Source organism: Bison bison, unplaced genomic scaffold, assembly GCF_000754665.1.
Source record: "Bison bison bison isolate TAMUID 2011002044 unplaced genomic scaffold, Bison_UMD1.0 scf7180017864072, whole genome shotgun sequence".
Lineage (NCBI taxonomy): Eukaryota > Metazoa > Chordata > Mammalia > Artiodactyla > Bovidae > Bison > Bison bison.
The window spans coordinates 9,791,399-9,812,507 of record NW_011494644.1 but is presented as its reverse complement, the minus strand read 5'-3'; the positions used below and the strand labels follow the sequence as shown (position 1 = coordinate 9,812,507).

General features: G+C 45.2%; 1 protein-coding gene across 2 annotated transcripts in view; it reads right to left on the bottom strand.

Moving 5' to 3' along the window:
- Positions 1–21,103, bottom strand: part of IL21R (interleukin 21 receptor) — a 36,281-nt gene extending 15,178 nt beyond the window's left edge. The window contains exons 1-2 of one of the 2 annotated variants that reach the window (XM_010837238.1): positions 20,824–21,103; positions 519–582 (exon numbers count right to left, since the gene is read on the bottom strand). In XM_010837238.1, coding sequence (XP_010835540.1) covers positions 519–567 — 49 coding nt within the window. In that variant the 5' untranslated portion in view covers positions 568–582; positions 20,824–21,103. Of the gene's footprint in view, positions 1–518; positions 583–1,291; positions 1,308–20,823 lie in introns of those variants that run through there. The other variant, XM_010837239.1, reaches the window with a different exon arrangement.
- Positions 21,104–21,109: the final 6 nt, after the last annotated feature.

Genomic DNA, 21,109 nt, shown 5'->3' with positions numbered 1-21,109 from the left:
CCGCCGCCTCCCAGCAGGCTTCCTGGATCTCTCAGCCCCGACTCTGCCCCCAAGTGTAACTCCTGGCCTCTCCCAGCTCAGGGCTTAACATCTCTGGGGAATATCAGTGCCAGCAGTGAACCCAGGGATTGTTGAAAACCATCTCCTAGGAGATGAGGAGAAACTGAGGTTAGACCACAGGCAGGACTTCCTCCCTCCAAGAATTGGGAGCTGGCCAAGGCAGAGAGCCATGGAGATGAAGGATGAAGTCTTTCATCCTCCCCCAGACCCAGCTTCCCCAGCCAGTGAGACCTGGAGACCCAGGACGGTGGGCTGGATCACGTGGGACTCGCGTGAACCACTTCTAGATGGTGGAGCTCGCTGGTTGAATGGGTTCTGGTTGATGCAGAGAGGGCTACTGCATCTGTGTCAGCTGTAAGTGGACAGATGCTACAGGCTCAGACCCTCTAGCCCCGCCCTGCAACCCACAAGGCCAGCATGGCCGCTCCCCACCTGCAGACCTTGGGGCAGCTACTTACTTCCCTGGAGCATTAGCAGGAGCAAAGTCGCAGCCCAGGCACACGGCATGCTGCCTCCCGGAGCCTGGAAGAGACACACAGCGAGAGGGTGAGCCTGGCATCCAGAGACCAAAGGGCCCTGAACTGCCCCACTCTGGTCCGCATCCCTCCTTTTGAAGACTTGCCTCTCAGTTCCTTGGATTTGTTTTTTTTTTTTTTTTTTGCGGGGGGAGGGGGAAGTGTTTGAGGAGCCTGTGACTGCTCCCAAGGGTTCCTGTCCCTTAGAAGTGGCCAATTTGCACTCCCGGGGTCCCTCCCCCATCTCCCCCGCCTTCTTCCTGGGCACCCAGCACAGTCACAAGTGAGAGGGGGATGGAAATGGGGAGGAGCTTGCTATTCAAAGATTCCAATAAACCTGTCGCTGTAGCAGGATGTGTGTGTGTTTATCCATCTAGATAAGAAAAGGGAGAGTGGCTTGGAAAGTTGTATTTGATAAGCAGAGATGTTTCCTTCCCATGAAATCCCCATGTTGATGTTAGCCCAATTAATTGGCTTCTTGTTGCTGTTGTTTAGTGGTGTCTAACTCTTTGCGACCCCATGGACTGCAGCACACCAGGTTTCCCTGAATTGGCTTCTCACTGAATAACAAATCCAAGATTAGACCACAAAGGAGATCACTGCCTAATACTAAGATATGCTTAGCCCGATAACTCGACCACAGAGCCTGCCTGGGTGAGCCCACCAGGAAGCAACGGGGAACCCAGCCTGAGCACGTGAAGTTGCCCTAGACTCACCCTGATCTGTGTGAGACTGAGAAGAGACCTCTTTGGAGATCCGAGTCAGCCTGTCCAGGAAAAGCAGACTTTGGTACCCTGGGCAGAGGGACAACACACCAGGCTGGCACTTTGCCAGCTGCACCCTCAGTTCTGTGCCTGTGTGGGATGGTACCAGTCAGAGACCAGTGGGTCCAGGAACCCCACCCAGATTGACCCCAGAGACAGGGGTGTAGCTGGATTTGAAGCCCAGAGGACTGACTCACGCAGGGACCAGGTCACATGTGTGGCTTCTTCCGGATGCCATCCCTGAGCCTGGGTTCCCCAGATCCTACTCTGGCCCCCAGGAGAGCTTCCTCTGAACTCCCTAACAAGCCACCAAGTAGCAGTGGCAGGGCACAGAGAGGCTCAGCTGTGGAACTCTGGGCTGGACACTTCCCCTCTCTGAGCCTTATAAGTAAAGGTGGTAAAGCCCGCTTCCAGGATGCCTTCAAGAATTCAAAGACTCCATTTATAGAATTGCTGGGCCCCTGGCAGAGCCCCTGACACGTAAATGCTCAAGAAATAGTGATGGATACAGGCTTTTAGAGCACCAGAAATGGACAGACTCCCTGAGCGACCCAGCCAAGAGGTTCTTAAATGTCTAATTTTCAAAAAGTTGGCCATATTTGTAGATCATGTATACTACTGTTTATTTTCTCTAAATGAACTCTTCAAAATTTAACTCCAACCTCAACCTAAGCAATAATGTTCATGGTTGTGCATTTTTTCCATAATACACTTTTTTGGGGGCCTCCTTACATGGCTTGCAGGATCTTATTTCCCTGACCAGGGATTGAACCAGGGCTCACAGCAGGGAAAGCATCAAGTCCTAACCACTGGACCGCCAGGGAATTCCCTCCCCAACACACTTTAAAATGAATAATATCACTGTTAAAATAAAACAATGTTGGCACAGATAGTATTTAAATCTGCTCTAAGGAGCTCTGCTCATGCCTGGCTCCACGCCCTGGAGGAATCTGATCATCACATTTTAGGGATCCTGCTTCCCATTAGAGAAGATGGAGTGTGCATCTGCCCCTCACTGATGTGTCCACATCTCTGACTCCAGCCTCAGCACAGGGCCTGGCATGGCTCTGTCCACATCGCTCCCAGCGGCTCCATCTGGGGCCACAGGAAAAAGCACAAGATTCCTTGTCAGTTTCAAGGTCCCTCATTCCTCAGCTTTGCACCAATGACAAACAAGCCCCTGGGGAAGGAGAGGATGTTTCTGCTGCTTCTGTCTTCCAGGCATCTCTTCCCCTTTTACGAACAGCCCCTCCAACTGAAGCTGACTTGAACCAGGGTGTGCACCTAATCCAGCTCTGACCAATAAAGCACTCCACCCACCTGGTCAAGTGAGGGGATCAGACACAGAAACCAACCCAGGCAAGGCCAACGAGAGCCATCTTGGAATTTCTTCTAGAACTCTATTAAGAGGTAATCTTTTGGGTGCCTGCTAAAATCTGGTAGCTATCTTTGTCATCTCTTGGTGGTGGTGGTTTAGTTGCTAAGCCATGTCCGACTCCTGCGACCCCATGGGCTGTAGCCTGCCAGGCTCCTCTGTCCATGGAATTCTCCAGGCAAGAATATTGGAGTGGGTTGCCATTTCCTTCTCCACTGTCATCTCAGAGAAATGTCAATCCTGAGAAATACAGATCCAGAGTCCCCATGGCAGCACTTGAGGGCCTGGATCCAGCTGTACCTGATGTCCACACCTGGATTTAACATACACCAACCCCCCCCCCCACTCCACCCACCTATTTGGTAGAATTATTTTTCTGTGGCTTGCTATCTAAGATACCTGACATAGTAGAACAGAACAAAGAGCCCCAAATTTGTGGCCAGAGCATCTTGGAGCAAAGAATAGCTTTTCTCTGGTTTTCTAACTCTCTGACCTCAGTTATCATCTCTAAACTAGGGGCAGGAATGCACACAGCACCTGGCAGTTAAGAAGAGTCAGTGGGAAAGCAGATGCCGCAGTGCTCCGTGAACTGTAATGTGCTGTCCAGGGGGCTGGATTCTTGCTCTTACTGGCCAGTTGCTCTGAATTACTCACCAGTCCCCAGCATCCCAGGCCTCCTCATGCCTCCCTGCCTTTGCATGAGACAAGTTCCTGTGCCGAGTTTGCTTCTTAGACATCTTCCACGCGCCCCCCCCCCACTCACTCAGTCTTCATGACCCACCTGCTCCATCCCTGTGTCCATGAAGCTATGCTGGAATGTTCTAGAACTCCTGCCACTTACTGCCTTCAAGGTTCTTACCAGTGCTGTGATCTACTTGCTGTTTCTCTTTATCTGGTCTCATAGTTTTTGCTCCAATAAACATCTCAAAATGGAAAATCAGACCATCAATAGGTACATGCATGCATGCTCATTCGCTTCAGTCATGTCCAACTCTTTGCAATCCTATGGACTATAGCCTGCCAGGCTCCTCTGTCCGTGGGATTCTCCAGGCAAGAATACTAGAGTGGGTTGCCGTGCCCTCCTCCAGGGGATCATGCCAACCCAGGGATCGAACCCACGTCTTCTGCATTGCAGGCTTTACTTCTGCATTGCAGGATTCACTTCTGCATTGCAGGATTCTTTACCACTGAGCCACCAGGGAAGCCCTCCTTCCACAGGTGACTAGTATGAAACAGAGAGGCAGCATGCACCACGGTGGTTAAAACACAGACTTGGGCCAGCCCGCCTCAGTTTAAACCTCGGCACTGCTGATTATACACTGTGTGACCTTGGGGAGTTTACTTAACCTCTCGGGGCCTCTGAGGCCTCATTTGTAAAATAGAGATATTAATAACCTACCTCATAGAGTTCTTGGGAGAGTTGTCAGTGTTTTTAGAGCATTTGGAACAGTGCCTGGCATGTTAATAGGCATCGTATACGTGTTTCTTAAACTAACCAACTCACCATGAAACAAAATGCAATGAAATGTAAAACCTGAATACAAGGAAAACAAAAGACAGAAATTGAGTTTTAGCAAGACACTCTTCCTTGCTTAAGACTCTGATGAGTTGGAGATCTGGTTTGCCTTTGTTTAAAAAGGGAGATTAAAGAGTATCAGAGAGAGGTGTTGAAGACATACTAGCATCAAACTGAGATTCTCCCCCTCCACCACCACCTCGTCAACAGCAGAGGAGCCAAAGAAATTTGAAAAGGGTCTCACTCTCTCACTAGGGGGTCCAGGGATATTTAAAACCATCTAAAACAAGCCACTCAAGTTCTGGGAAACATCAGCCTTGAATGATGAAGTCTTCAAGTCATCTCCTCTGGTTTCCACAGCACTGAGTACAAAGGCCTCCCAGTCCCATGGCCCTTCCTGCCCTGAATCCATCCCTTTACGGGGCTTCCTGCTCAGCGGACTCCTGAGGGCAACAGCTACTTACTCCCTAGGCGCACCCAGACCAGCAGGTGTGCTTCCTGAGTGAAGGACAGAGGGTGCCCTGCAGCCTCCTACAAGGAGTGAAGGCTGAGATCTGCCAGGTGCCAGCTGTGTGACGCTGGGCAAGTCCCTAGCCTCTCTGATTCTGTTTTCTTATCTTTGTTGCAGGCACTAAATGCAGAAGTACAGCACAGTCCTGGATGGGATAGAGCCCTAAAGAAGAGCTTATCCACAAGGCTCCAGTGCCTAGGAATGATTTCTGAGGTTGTGGTCATTCAGACTAAAAGTTGGCCAAATTTCAAGAGAGTCTGGGGATGTGGAGCAGACTCGGGGGAGGAAGGCAGATGGAAGCAGGTGCTATGGAGAATTCAAAGTGCTTAACTTCACAGTCAACAGGGAAATGCAAATGAAAACCGCAATAACATGCCATTTAAATTTTATCAGATTAGTAAAAACTGAAAGTCTGACAATATCACATGCTGCTGAGGACGTGGCGTAATGGGAACTCTCATTTACGGCTAGTGGAAATGTAAATTAATACAACTGGTCTGGAAAACAGTTTGGCATGGTCTAACAAACTTGAGAAGGAAACAGAGAAAGGAAATGGCAACCCACTCCAGTATTCTTGCCTGGAGAATCCCATAGACAGAGGAGCCTGGCAGGCTATAGTCCGTGGGGTCGCAAGAGCCGGACATGACTTAGTGACTAAACCTCCTATATAAACAGCTCATACAACTCAAAAAGATTAAAAAAAATGGGCAAAACTAGACAATTCTCCAAAGAAGACATATAGATGGCCAACAGGCATAAACAGATGCTCAACATCTCTAATTACTAGAGAAATGCAAATCAAAACTACAATTAGATACCATCTCACCCTGGTTACAGAGAAGGCAAATGGCACCCCACTCCAGTACTCTTGCCTGGAAAATCCCATGGATGGAGGGGCCTGGTGGGCTGCAGTCCATGGGGTCGCTAAGAGTCGGACATGACTGAGCGACTTCACTTTCACTTTTCACTTTCATGCATTGGAGAAGGAAATGGCAAGCCACTCCAGTGTTCTTACCTGGAGAATCCCAGGTACAGGGGAGCCTGGTGGGCTGCCGTCTATGGGGTCGCACAGAGTCGGACACAACTGAAGCAACTTAGTAGCAGCAGCAGCAACAAACTTGAACAGGTATTTGCCCTAAGATCCAGCAATTTCACTGTGAAGTATACTACTGATGAAACACTGGCACATGTGTACAAGAAGCCGAGGCAGAAATGTTTGCAACAACATTGACTTAAATATTGAAAAACCGGAAACAAGCTAAATCTCCGTCAGCAAAAGAATGGAAAGATAAACTATGGTGTAATCACCCAATGTGAAAATGAATCATAGCTTCACACAACAAAGCAAATGACTCTTACAGAAAAAACAAAAACAAAAAACCAACCAAAAAAAAAATAAAAAAGCAAATGACTCTTTCTGAAGAAACAGAAAAGTAAGTTAGAAAAGAACACAGGCATAATAACACTATCTATGTCACACTTTCGAGACACTTCAGTCATGCCTGAGTCTTTTTGACTCCACAGACTGTAGCCCACCAGGCTCCTCTGTCCATGGGATTCTCCAGGCAAGAATACTGGAGTGGGTTGCCATGCCCTGCTCCAGGGGATCTTCCCCACCCAGGGATCCAACCCCAGTCTCCTGTGGCTCCTGCATTGCAGGTGGGTTCTTTACTGCTGAGCCACCGGGAAAGCCCATGTGTCACACAACACCATGTAAAGAAGCTCTATATATTGTCTCAGTGAATATCCATGTGTCCTGAATATATAGAAAAAACCCAAGGGGATGAGAAACATCAAACTCTGAAGAGTGTAAACTAGGAGGGGATGTGATCAGGTGGGGATCTTCAGTGGTCTCAACAGTTTGGTAAAACTGAGTGAATGGTGTTGATTATATTTTCCTTTATACTTTTGTATATGTCCAAACTATTTCATAACATTTTAAATGTAAGTGAATTATAAACTAAAATGTGAAAGAATACTTTCACTTCTGGCTATGATGAAGTAGTTGGTAACTGATTAACCTTCTTACTAAGAACAACTGCTAAGCAGGAGGGGGGAAAAAAAAAACCAAACTATTAGGAAGCATGAGAAAGCAACCAAGTGAGATAGTACTTGAGAGGCCAGGGTGCCAGAGAGAAGGAAAATTCTCTGCACGCAATGCCCCCTTAAATAATTTGCCAAATCATTGCATTCCAAGAAACCTAGCAGAAAGCATCTGCTAAGAGGCTAAAAAAACTAAGAAGAGATTTTGTCAGTTTCACAGTGCTAAGGAGAGAATCAAAGTTTAAGAAAAATGGGCCCCGATAAATACCCAGTTATTCAGGGGGAAAAAAAAAGATGCCTTGGGAATCAGAAAAAAATCAGAAATATTCAGCCTTCACTGCATCAAGATAATCTGCCTATATGCTATATGTGAGCTAGGAAAAAAAAATCAAAACCTATCCAGAAAAACTTGGCTTCATCTAAAGCCTCCATTCTTTTCATACACAATGTCCAGCATTGAATTAAATTGACAGGACAAACCAGAGAACAGTACCAAATGACCAAAAGCCAAGAGAAAGAAACAAAACCAGAAACAAACACATAAGTGATCATTAGACAGAATTTAAAATAACTATGATTGGTCTTCCCTGATGGCTCAGTGGTAGAGAATCTGCCTGCCAATGTAGGAGACCCGGGTTTGATCCCTGGGTAGGGAAGATCCCTTGAAGAAGGGAATGGTACCCACTCCAGTACTCTTGCCTGGGAAATCCCAAGGACAAAGGAGGCTGGCAGGCAATAGTCCATGGGATCAAAAAAGAGCTGGACATTACTTAGCGACTAGACAACAACAACAATGATCAATGTGTTCAATAATTCCACCAGAAATAAGGAATGTATTTAACAGCAGAAACTCGAGAGCTGAAAGACACAATAATTGAGATTTATAAGAATGTAACAGATGGATTTGGGAGAAGGTGATGGCAACCCAGTCCAGTACTCTTGCCTGGAAAAACCCATGGACAGAGGAGCCTGGTAGGCTGCAGTCCATGGCTCGCGAAGAGTCAGACACGACTGAGCAACTTCACTTCCACTTTTCACTTTCACGCATTGGAGAAGGAAATGGCAACCCACTCCTGTGTTCTTGCCTGGAGAATCCCAGGGATGGCGGAGCCTGGTGGGCTGCCATCTATGGAGTCGCACAGAGTCGGACACAACTGAAGCGACTTAGCAGCAGCAGCAACAGATGGGTTTAACAACAGATTAAAAAATCAGAAGAGGGGATTGGTGAACTGAAAGATTGGTAGAAGATAATCAGATTGAAGCATGCAGAGAAAAAAATGTTTAAAAATACAGTAAAGATCAAAAGAGACATATGAGACATTGTGAAAAGGTCTAACAAATGTATTTGGAGTCAAGAAAAAGAGGAGAGAGAATGATTCAGAAGCAATGATAGAGAAACTGGTTAAGAATTTTTCAAAGCTAACAAGAAACTTTAAGCTACAGATTCAAGGAGTTCTATAACCACCCCTCCCCCAAAACAAATACAAAGAAAACCACATCTAGGCACATCATAGAAAAACGATTTTAAAAATTTAAGACAAAGAGGTACTTAAAATCCAACTTAGAATGTTATATCCAGAAAAAAAATATCCTTCAGAAAAAGAAGGCAAGCTCAATATGATAAAGGAATCTACTAAAATCCCATAGTTATAACATCATACTTAATAAGGAAAAACTGAAAGCTTTCCCTCTAAGATCAGAAACAAGATAAGGATGTCCACTCTCATGACTTTTATTAAACAAAGATGTCCAGGGCTTCCCTGGTAGCTCAGTGGTAAAGAATCTGCCTGCCAGTACAGGGGACATGGGTTTGATCGCTGATTTGGGAAGATCCCACATGCTGTGGGGCAATTAAGCCCATGCACCACACCTATTGAGCTTGTGTTCTGGAGCCCAGGAGCCACAGCTACTGAGCCCATGTGCCACGACTACCGAAGCCCTCGTGCCCTAGAGCCTGTGCTGTGCTGCAAGAGAAGAAGCCCACCCACTGCAGCTAGAGAGCAGTACACACTCGCTGCGCCTAGAGCCCATGCAACAGCAAGGACCCAGCAGCCAAAAATAAATAGATAAATTTAGAAAACAAAAAACAGAGATATCCACTCTCACTGTGCTGATGCTTTGGTTCTAGCCAAGGCAATTAGGCAAGAAAAAGAAACAAAAGACATCCATATTTGAAAGAAAGAAGTAAAGCATTTCTGTTTGCAGATGGTATGATCTTGTACATGCAGCATCTTAAAGAATCCACACCAAGGAAATGAAACACAGTAAACAACCAAACAAAAATGGTTCCCGCTAAATTTTCTAGGACTACAGAGCAGTCTTTAAAATACATGGTGTTCATCCAACCGGATAGCCACATGAAATAGAATGAAATGGACTCCCATCTCACACCATATATGAAAATCAACTCAAAATGGATCAAAGACCTAGTATGAAGTGGCAGAATTAAATCTTAAGATAAAATATAGGAGTAAATCTTCAGAACCTTGAATTCATCGATAGTTTCTTAGATACGCCACCGAAAGCACAAGCAACTAAAGGCAAATATATGGAAGGATTTCAAATTTTAAAACTGTTGTGCTTCAAAATACACTATCAAGAAAGTGAAAAGATAGAGGCTTCCCTGGTGGTTCAGTGGTTAAGAATCTGCCTTGCAATGCAGAGGATGCGGGTTCAATCACTGTTCAGGGAACCAAGATCCCAGATGCTAAGGGGCAGCTAAGCCTGCACACCACAACTAGAGAGTCCTCGCGCCCCAGCGGAAGAGCCCACTTGACACACGACGATCCCTCGTGCGGCACCTCAGATCCGACACAGCTCAATAAATAAATAGTGAAAAGACAATACGTGAAAGTGAAAGTGAAATTGAAGTCCCTCGGTGGTGTCCGACTCTTTGCAACCCCATGGACTGTAGCCCGCCAGGCTCCATCATCCATGGGATTTCCTAGGCAAGAATACTAGAGTGGGTTGCCATTTCCTTCTCCAGGGGGGTCTTCCCCATCCAGGGATGGAACCCAGGTCTCCCACACTGCAGGCAGACTCTTTATCCTCTGAGCCACCAGGGAATCCCTAGTGAGTGAAAGGTAGTCAGATGTATCTGACTCTTTGCGACCCCACGGACTATATAGTCCATGGAATTCTTAAGGCCAGAATACTGGAGTGGGTAGCTGTTCCCTTCTTCAGGGGATCTTCCCAACCCAGGGATCGAACCCAGGTCTTCTGCATTGCAGGTGGATTCTTTACCAGCTGAGCCACTAGGAAGTATGGGAAAAATACTTGCAAACCATATATTTGTTAGTGTTCATAATATATAAGGAACTCTGAAGGTCTAAAATCCAACCCAATTTTAAACTGTGTGAAAAATCTGAATAGATGTTTCTCAAGGAGATATACTAATGACCATTAAACACATGAAAAGATGCTCATCATCATGAGTCATTTGGGAAATGCAAATAAGGACCACAGTGCGGTACCACTTCACACCCACTAGGTGGCTATTTTTAAAAATGGAAAATAAAAAACGTGGGTGAAGATGTAAGAGTGGAAGGCTCACACATTGCTAATGGGAATGTACGATGGTGCAGCCACTCTGCAAAGCCGGTTTGACAGTTTCTCCAATAGTTAAGATAGTGTCACCACATGACCAAGCAATTTGACTCCTGGGCACATAGGGAAAAGAACTTAAAACATGTATTCACAAGAAAGCCCTTCTACACAAGTGTTCATAGCAGCCTTATTTATAATAGCCCTAAACTGAAAGCAACTCTAATGCTCATCAGTTGATGAATGGACAAACAAAATGTAGACTGCACAGACGATGGAATATTATCCCGCCATAAAAATGAATCAAGGACGGATATATGTTAAAGCATGGGTGGACCTTTAAAATTTAAAGTAGAGAATTTAGACACAAGAAGTCACATATTGTATGATTTTATTTGTATGAAATGTCCAGAGTAGGCAAACCCATAGATAGGTAGTATATTCGTGGTTGTCGGGGGCTGGAACTTTGGAGGGAGGGGGAATAGGGTGTGACTGTTAATGGGCATAGCACTTTTCTGGAGAAATAAAAATTTCTGCAGTTAGATAGTGGTGATGGCTGCAAGACTTTATAAATATACTAAAAACTACTTAATTGTGCACATCAAAAGAGTGCATTTTATGGTATATGAATCAGACCTTAATTACAAATGTTTTTAGATAAAGACAAAATAAAGCTTTACTTTTCATAAAAAAAAAAAATGCTGAGAGGATTTGTCACCTGTAGACCAGCATCACAAGTGAATTTTGGGGGAAAAATAAAAATAATCTCAGATGGGGAGTAATTTACTATAGGAAGGAATGAAGAGTAATAGAACATTAAAAATATAAATGAATATTAATTAATGAAAATAATAATGTTAATGTCTTATGAAGTTTAAACTATATGCAGAATGAGAACATTGGGTTGGCCAAAAGGATCATTTAGATGTTATGGAAAAACTTGAACAATCTTTTTGGCCAACTCAATACATTACCATGATTACTAAATATAAGAAGTGAACAAAGATAAAGGTCACTGTGTTAAAAAAAAAAAAAAGTCACTGTCTTGTCTGGAAAGTGATAAATGTACTAATATAAGGTGTCCATGGAATTCTCCAGGAAAGAATACTGGAGTGGGTTGTCATTTCCTTCTTCAGGCGATCTTCCCGATCCAGGGATCAAACCCAGGTCTCCTGCACTGCAGGTAGATTCTTGACCGTCTGAGCCACCAGGAAAACCGTTAGTATAAGGTTGACTTCAAAAAATTCAAGTATGCACACTATAATCTCTAAGAAAAACACTGAAAGAGTTACAAAACAAAGTATAACAAACCAATAGTTAGGAAACACAGAACAATAATTTTAAAAACTTTATTCATTTAGAAAACGGGACAAAGAAGAAGAAAAAGGAACAAAGAATAGATAAGACAAAAGAAAAACAAGTAGTAAGAAGGTACACTTAATCCCAAACACATCAACATTTTTAATAAAATGTAAATGAAGTGACCACAAATTAAAGACCTAACCTTGAAACGAATACTTTACATTAAAATAAAGTAAAAATTATAGTTTAATCTCTCTCACAAATATACAGACAAAAATTGAAAACAAAAAAAAAAAAAAAAAAAAAAAAAAAAAAAAAATTGAAAACAAAATATTAAATCATATCTGATTATATTAATATATACAAATGTATTATACATCATTATTACATGAGGTTTATTTCAAGAACACAAGGCTGTTTGACATTTGAAAATCAGTAATCTGTTTTACCACAGTAACAGAATAAAGAAATTCTATATGACAATTTAATAATTTTAATGTGACATTTAATAATTTGAAACACTTATTCATGATTTTAAAAACACTCTCAGGAAAACAGGAATAGGAAGAATTCTCTTGATCTGATGAGGAGTGAGCACACACACACACACACTCACACACACACAGAATATACACAGCTAACATCCCGAAAGGTCAGATACTGAACACGTTATCCTCCAGGGCAGGGAAAAGACAAGGATGTCTTGTACTGAAGGTCCTGTTCAATGCAATAAGGCCAGAAAAATAAATAAATTTATAAATATTAGAAAACTATAAGGACTGGAATGGTAAAAGACTGTCTTAAAAGTCCAGATACTTAGTAAATAAACTATTAGATAATAACTGTTAAGCAAGGGCAATGAATTTGAGGCCAATATAAAAAATTTATTATATTTCTAAAGATCAACGAAGTTGACAAACCTTTGGCTAAACTAAGAAAAAGGGAAGATTCAAATAACTAAAATCAGAAAGGAAAGACGAGACATTACAACAGACACCACAGAAGCAAAATGGATGGTAAGATACAACTATGAATAACCCCATACCAACAGACCTGATAATGGAGGAGAAATGGATAATTCCTAGAAACGTACAACCTACCAAGACTGACTTATGAAGAAATAAAACATCTGAAAAGACCTCTATGTAGGCTGCAAAAGCAACAAAAGCAGAAAGAGAAGTAGGACTACATCATAACAAAAAGCTTCTGCATTCCAAAGAAAACCATCAACAAAATGAAAAGGCAACTTACTGAGTGGGAGCAAATATTTGAAAATCATCTATCTGATAAGAGAATACTATGCAAACTAAAGACCTCATACGATCTGATTTCAAAATGAGCAGAAGGTCTGAATAGACATTTTCAAGAAGAACACACAGATGGACAACAGGTACATGAAAAATGTTCAACACCATTCATTACCAGGGAAATGCAAATCAAAATCACAATGAGATTGCAGATTTCACGTGACACCTGCTAAAAACTGGCTATTATCAAAAAGACTTTAACAAATGTTGCTGAGGATATGAAGAAAAGGGAACACTTGTGCACCGCTGGTGGGAATGTATTAGGTGCAGCCACTATGGAAAACAGTTGGAGGTTCCTTAAAAAATTAAGAATAGAACTACCACATGATCTAGCAATTCCACTTCTGGTTATATGCTGAAAAGAAATGAAATCACTATCTCAAAAAGATACCCTTCACCCTTATGTTCATTACAGTTTTATTGACAATAAATAAGATTGGAAACAACTTGTGTCCTTCAACAGGTGAATGGATGAAGAAGATGTGATATGCACACACAATGGAATATTATTCAACCGTGAAAAATAATGAATCTTGCCATTTGTGGCAACATGGATGAACCTCGAGGGTATTATGCTGAGTGAAAGATGAAGTGAAATATGAAAGATGGAGAAAGGTAAATACAGTATGATCTCTCATATGTAGAATCCAAAAATAATAATAATAAGTTTATAGATACAGAGAGAACTGGTTGATGTTTGCCAGAAGAAAGGTGTAGGGGTGGGAAGAATTGGTGAATAGAATTGAAAGGTAGAAAGAAAAAATATATGGTGCATTATTGAGCAAAAGCCACAATAAAAATGAAGCAAAAAAAATTTTTTAATGTTATGTACTTGCAATGCATAAGTCCAAAGCATCTTATTCAGTGTGGTTAAATTTCATGAGCAGACTACCACATAAATTATATTGTTACACCAACATTGAGTATTGCATTTTATTATAGCTTTATCGAAGTCTTTTTGATCAAAACATATGTCAAAAATACTGAACACGTGCTTTCGGCAATTTTATAAAGACTGAGTAATGCTGCAGAAACTAAAATATACTGACACTTGAATACAATTAATTTTCTCTAATAACAATGACACAGCTGTTAAAAATACTTATCTTTAGGGACTTCCCTGATGGTTCAGTGGCTAAGACTCCAAGCTACCCATGCAGGGGGCCTAGGTTTGATCCCTGGTCAGGGAACTAGATCCCACATGCTGCAACTAAAGATCCTGCCTGCTCCAACTAAGACCCAGCACAGCCAAATAAATAAAGAAATATTTTATTAAAAAATACTTAACTTTATATCACCATCACTGAAACTAGAGAGAATTTAAAATTATGAAATAAACTATCAATTATATAGAGAATATAAATTTTAAATAGCAATGTATGATTCTGATAAATTTATCTTTAAAAAATTGAATGTGGACTTCCCTGGCAGTCCAGTGGTTAAGACTTTGGGCTTCCACCGCAAGGGACACAGGTTCAATCCCTGACTGGGGAACTAAGATCTCTCATGCACAATGTGGTCCAAAAAATGTTACATTTAAGTAATTTTGTAGAAATTAACTGATACATGATTAAGTATCAACATTCAAAGGCTAATTTTGACCTCTATTTTGAGTCAACTGTTTCATCTTAAGAAGTTATAAGTCACACTGCAAAACTTATGTACTATTTTTTTTTATTAAAAAACTTTCAAGTATGGAGAAATAGTGAATGTGGTAAATAAATCATGCCTCTGTGTCCTAGTATCTTTGCAGATTGCTTTTCAAAAGGAAAATAAGTACTTGCACAATTACCTTATGTATGAGTAACTCTAGAATCTATAAAAATATGCACCAGGCAGTAACAGGTTAACATAGTGAGGTGTCAGATAAATTGCCACATGTTGATGAAGATATCTGGGTTGATGGAGAAAGCTACCTTCATTAAATTGGAATCTTATTATTGTTCTCTAAAAAAGGGACAATAGTAAGTCACACTATAATTCCATTTTTTTCTCCAATGGAAATATCTTTTGAATTTAGAAAAGTTTTCACTTATAAAAGACACAAACAAAAAGAGAAATTGAAAAAAAAAGAGAGAATATAAAAGAAACTGAAATAGGAGATTGTATCTACATCTGTATATAGTTTCTTTCACATAGTTATATTACACATTTTATATATTATATATAAATGTATAATATATAAAATTATGTCTATAATCCTATATAACATATAGAGAGAACTCCTACAAAGCAATTATAAATAAATAACTCAGGACTCATTTTTTTTTTAATGGACAAAAAGCTTAAGCAGACACTCCATAGAAGAGGACATCCAAATAGCCAAAAGCATGTTAAAAAGTGCTTAAAATCATTACTCATCAAAGAAATGCAAATGTATATCCCAATAAGAGAGCACTACACATCAACCCAGAATGACTAAAATGAAAACAAACGAAAAAATTCCAAGTGCTAAAAAAGGATAGGAAGCAATCAAAACTCTTAATCTCCACTCAGTTTTCTCTAAAGAATGTGAATTGGTACAATCACTTTGGAAAACTCTGCTAAACAGGAGACCCAAGAAGCCCTTTTCTAGATTATGCACCAAAGGGCAAAATATACATGTACACAAGCAGACATATACCAGGGTGCTCACAGCAGCATTATTTACAACCTCCCCAAACTGAAAAGAACCTAAGATCTTGATTTCCCTGTTCCTTCTTTCGCTCACTGATAATTCAGGAATGGGACTCCTTCAGATCCTCAAACCGATCATAATTTCCAGTGTGACCCAGGTGGGGACTGGGGCTGGAAAGCAAAAGGTGAGGGGGAAAGTAAAACGGCCCGTTTCCCATAGGGACCCAGATGACACGAGATGGGGGCAGAGGGACTCCCCAGCCGTGCCAGAAACAAGAGCCAACAGGTCGCCAGAAGGGGAAGTGTCAAGACTGAGGGACTTCCCAAGAAGGAACACAGAAGGCAGGGCTTCCAGCCCATCACTGGTCTCCAAGGACTTCTGCCCACTGCCCTTCCCGTGGACTCCTCCCCCACCTTGTGCCTCCAGCTGCGGCTCCTCCCACCCAGGCCTCACCATGACTCTCTGTGGCTCTCCATCACATCTTCAGAGAAAGCCCTGAATTCCTTCGCTCAGCATTCAAACCATGTCAGCATGTGTCCCCAACATTCCTTCTGCCCCTAGTCTTCATCCCGGACTCCGGGTACTCCAGGTTTCTGACACCTGGACCTCTTCACAACACCCCCGTGCATCTGACTTCCTTCCACACCTTTGCACCTGCTGTTTTAGCCACCAGAACTCTCTGATCTCTGTCAGCTTCCTATTCAGCTTCAAAAGCCAGTTCAAATGTCATCCCCTTCATAATTCTTTGCCCTCTCCAAGGCATATGAGTCACTCCTTCTTCTAGGGTCCATCCTTCCCCCAGAGCACACCACTCATGGTGTTTTTGGCAACATTCTGAGCAGTTTCTAGGCAAGAACCACATGTTTCTTGATGACCGCTGAATGTCAATGGCTAACCAGTGTCTGGCAAAGCACTCATTACATGAGTGACTAAATGCAAGAAAAATGCTTTCTGGGCTTCCCTGGTTGTCCAATGATTAAGAATCTGCCTGCCAATGCAGGAGACATGGGTTCGATCCCTGGTCCGGGAAGATCCCACAACGCCACAGGGCAGCTGGGCCTGGGAGCTGCAACTGCTGAGCCCACGTGCGGCAGCTACTGAAGCTGGAAAGCCCTAGAACCCATACTCCGCAGTAAGAGAAGCCACCACAGTGAGAAACCCGTGCACCACAACTTGAGAGTAGCCACCGCTCACTGCAACTACAGAACAGCCCGTGCAGCAGTGAAGGCCCAGTCCAGCCAAAAATATATACAATTATAAGAGAAAGAAAGCATCATAGAGGGACAGTGGGTTGCACAGGGTCACACAGTGAGTTTTTACTTAAAGCAGAGCTCTCAGGCTGGGGAAGAGATCCAGCCTGGTTGCCCTGGATCAGGAAGGAGGCTTGGCCCCTAACTTACAGTGGGACCCTGGGCTCTTCTTTTCTCTGGGCCTCAGTTTCCTCATCTGTAGAATGGGGGCACTCACTCTGGCCTAGATGAGGGAGCGTGAGGCTGGTGCTGGGCACACTGGAGTGTGAGTAATGGGAATTGCTTTTTTACATATCTGGGGGAGGGAGGTGGTAGCAAAGGGCAGGTGTCTGAGGACAGGTGTGCTGAGACCCTGGACCTGCAGCTTAGTCAGTAGCTGGTGAACACGAGGGGAGAGGCCTTCCCAGCCGGGGCCACCTCTCAGCCTGTAGACCCTTCTAGTCTGTCTGTCCCTCCCAGGGGGGCCATGAACCCATGTCCACGCAGGTTCTCCAAGCCCGACCGGCCTTTCCCTACTGGAACTTCTCTAGCCTGTGCACCCTCTGCCAGCCAAGGTACACGCCCTGCTCCCAGCAAGCTCTTCCTGCCTGTGCCATCTTGATTTGCCCTCTACCATGCTGGGTGACCGCACCCAGACTGTGCCACCTGCCTCAGCTCCTGTTGCCCCAGCCCCATTCACCCCACCACGCCTGCCAGGAGGGGCTGGTTGTAAGGCAGAGGAAAAAAAAAGGATGCTTTGCTCCGTGGCTGTTTGAAGTCATGAGGTGGGGGGTGGGTGTGGGGCTGGGAACCTGCCCTTTATCCTCGTCCTTGCCCAGCAAGCCCCCACCAGCCTGCTTGACCCTGGCCAAAGTAGACTGGGGGTTACTGATTCATACTGAAGAAAGTCTGCAGGCCCTCGTCCCAGGCTACATCATCAAGCCCTCTTGGCAGATGAGGAAATAGAGGCCCAGAGAGGCCCAGAGGCTTGCCCAGAGTCACACAGCAAGGAGGGCCAGGGCCTGAGCAGGGAGCCAGGCTGGTGTGTTTGCCCCACATCCACTGGGACAACTGGAGTGGCCTGATCCTTCCTGGGGGCTGGGAGGACCAGCAGGCTGGGGGCCGGGTCGGGGGCAGTGCTTTGGCAGGTGTCCTGGCTACCCGAGGGCCCTCGGAGGGGCCTCTGCCCACACCCTGGGGAATATTTTCAGGTTGTTTCAGAAGTTCCAAGTTTACTCAGAGCTCTCATTTGAGCAGCGGTAAAAAAGTCCCTTTGGCAGGGCTCCAGGGCGAGGAGTGGAGGCGGGGGCACCTGTGAGCCATGAAGTGGGGGTGGGGCTCCTCTCTGCTCCCACACTTCCCCTGCCCCTCTGGGCTGGTGTGCAGTGAAGGGCAGGGAAAGAAGAAGCAGGTGAGGAAGGGACTGTGATGAGGGGAAGACCCCTACTCCTTGAGGAAGTGCTCCTTCCCATGTCTTCACAGTTTTCTTCCCTCTGCTTGTGCATGACTCCCAGGGTGACCCTAGAAAACCTCCACCCCTCTCAGAGCCTCAGTTTTCCCATCTGAGAAAGGGGGGAGTAGAGTCATGATAAGAATTATCATTTATTGAGGGCTGGGTATATGCCAGAAGATATACCAAGTGTTAATAATGAGTAACAATGAGAAAATTATTACCAATGATATTTAAAGTAAAACATATAGCTACTATTTCTCGAGAGCCACTGCAAGGCTCTTTCCACTCATAACTGCACTGGCTCTGTCTGAGCATCACTGAATCCCCAGGACCTAGGACAGTGTTTCAGAAACACATGTTGAGTAAAACCTCACAGCAAACCAAGATAGGTGTTCTTATCTCTGTATAACAGATAAGGACACTGAAGGTTCAGAGAGGTTAAGTGACTAACTCCAGGTCACAAAGGTACTAAGTAATGGAGCTGGAACTCAAGCCCAGGTCTGACCATTTCCAAAGCCCGGATCACAACTGGCAGTGTGAGTGAGCCAGATTCAAGGCCCCCCAGTGGACTGCAGAGACCTCCCAGCTGCGTGGAGAAGCCAGGCCATCATTCTGGCGATTCTGTAGGCACTGGCTTCTCTCACTCAGAGGAAGGATGCTCTTCCTTTCCTTTCATTCATTTATTTATGAGGCCCCGGGGCGGTCCCGAAGCTGCAGAGAAGCTGGTCCCACTCAAAGCTTCCAGTGGCCTGCTTTACCTGTTCTATCTTCTCTTAAAGTGGCCCCCTCCTCCTGCAAGCCCCCTCCGTCTCCCCGTTTAGCCACCAACCCCCTTCTCTTCTTTGCTGGGCAGGTGGGAGCCTGAAGCACCTGGGATGCATCCTTCATCTTGCTCACCTGTCTCTCCTGGCCCCGGGTCTCAGCCACCTTCTAACATAAGGGCTCTTAGTTTCCTCCCCTACAAGGCTGTAAGGTTCTAGACTTCCTGCCAGGTGTGGGGCAGGCAGGGCCAGGATTTCTGCTGAACCCACCAGGGGAACAGGTGACCGAGGCTCCCCCTCTGGGGTCTGCCTAGCCCCCCTGATTCAATGCCCCACTCTCAGAAGGTGCCCCAGGCTATGGCTCTTGCTTTTTTGCTATCCTGTCTAGCAGGTTGACACCTTGGGGTTCCAAACTGAGCTCTGCATCTTTCAGTCACAGCTATCTGGGGCAAGCTTCTCCCCAGTGAGTGTCAGTCTCCTCATCTGTGAAACGGGCTGAAAGAGGCCAGCAGCCTCACCTGGGGTCATGAGGATAATGGGAGAGCTTCACGTGCCTGTCACATGCTGAGCTCCAGCCTGGGAGGACCACAACTCAGGGGGCTGAGGAGGCAAGACTGCAGGTTCCTGAGTGTGTCACTGCACCTTCCATGACTCTTGGAAACTGGCCTTTCTCTTGATGACTCTAGGTTTCTCATGATGCAAATTCTCTCCCCTGGTAGACCCCCCAGCCAACAGCATTTCTATTTCATGCCCTCGAATCCTCACAACCAGATCTATGAAGATGGAGCTGCCATTCTGCCCATTTCACAGATGAGAAAACCAAGGCTCCATGAAGTTAGAAAAAAGCCGAGAAACCCATCAAAGTTCACCCAGCCAGAAAGCCACATGGCTGGATGTTGAACCCTCCAGGTTTTCCCCCACTCTACCATGTGCTTCTAAAAGCCCCACGCTTTCCCCCTGGGGAAAGCATATGTCCTCCCAGGAGGAACCCCTGACATTTTAATGCCCCTTCCTCTGCCCTGGGTCCTCTGAATCCTAAGTTTCCCGCCAGGCGTCAACTCCCCCTCTGCCCAAGAGCCTGTCTGCCTGTTCCTTCCTTCCCTCCTTTTTCTCAAGTCAAAATCCAACCCATCCTTCAAGGCTCAGCCTCCCCAAGCCTCCTCACCCCACTCTCCTCCACACACACAGAACCAGTTTGGCTCTCACCAGCTGCCCGTCCCCTGTGTTTTCTTGAGAAAGAAGAGGAGACAGCGTGGAGGGTAGGACCAGCCTCCGAGTCACCTGCCCACCCAACTACGCAATGGTTGAGTCACCTTGGGGAAACCACTCTATTTCTCAGAGCCTCAGTTTTCATCTTCAAAATGGGGACACCAACCCGTCTTAAAGGATTTAGACAAAATAAAGGAGATAAAACACTGAACCTGGTACAAAGTCAATGTCTCCTCCCTTCCCCACACTGGCCTGATCACAGTCGTGTCCACCTCTGCCCAGCTCAGCTGCCCAGAACCAGAACCACGCTGACTATCACATCATGTTCAGTCTGGAAACAGCATGCCCTCCCCAGCTCCTGCCTTTTGGAGGCTTGTTTCCACCAGCTCAGGGGGTCGTCTCAGCCATGCCTCTGCCTCTCTGTCCCTGGGGCCTCCTGCGATCTCCAGAAAGGCACTCCAGTCACCCTGAGCTCGGCGGAACAAGAGACTCCAGCTTAACTTTGCTGGTCTCACTGTCCCCAGGTGTGATGAGGGCACAGGACTCCCGTGCGTCCTCCCCGGGCAGAGGAGGTCCCCTCCCCGCCTGCCCCCAGAGCGGTGGCTGGAGATGAGTTACCTGCTGTTCTACTTCTTTCTCAGAAATCCATTCTCTCTGCGCTCCGCGCGGTCCGGTGGGCTCCCAAGGGTGGCAGCTGGGCTTGGTGTTGGGGGGGATGGGGAGGGGAATGGGGGTCTGGGAGAACAGGCAGGGGTCTGGGGTGGGAAGCTGCAACCTGCCCCGAGCCACCGATCAGACAGGGCCGGACCTGTCACCCCCGCGGACGGCAGGTGGGCTCCGGGCAGGCGGGCCAGGCAGAGGCAAAGGCGACCATCAGTTACATCCCAAAGAGGTCACACAGGGA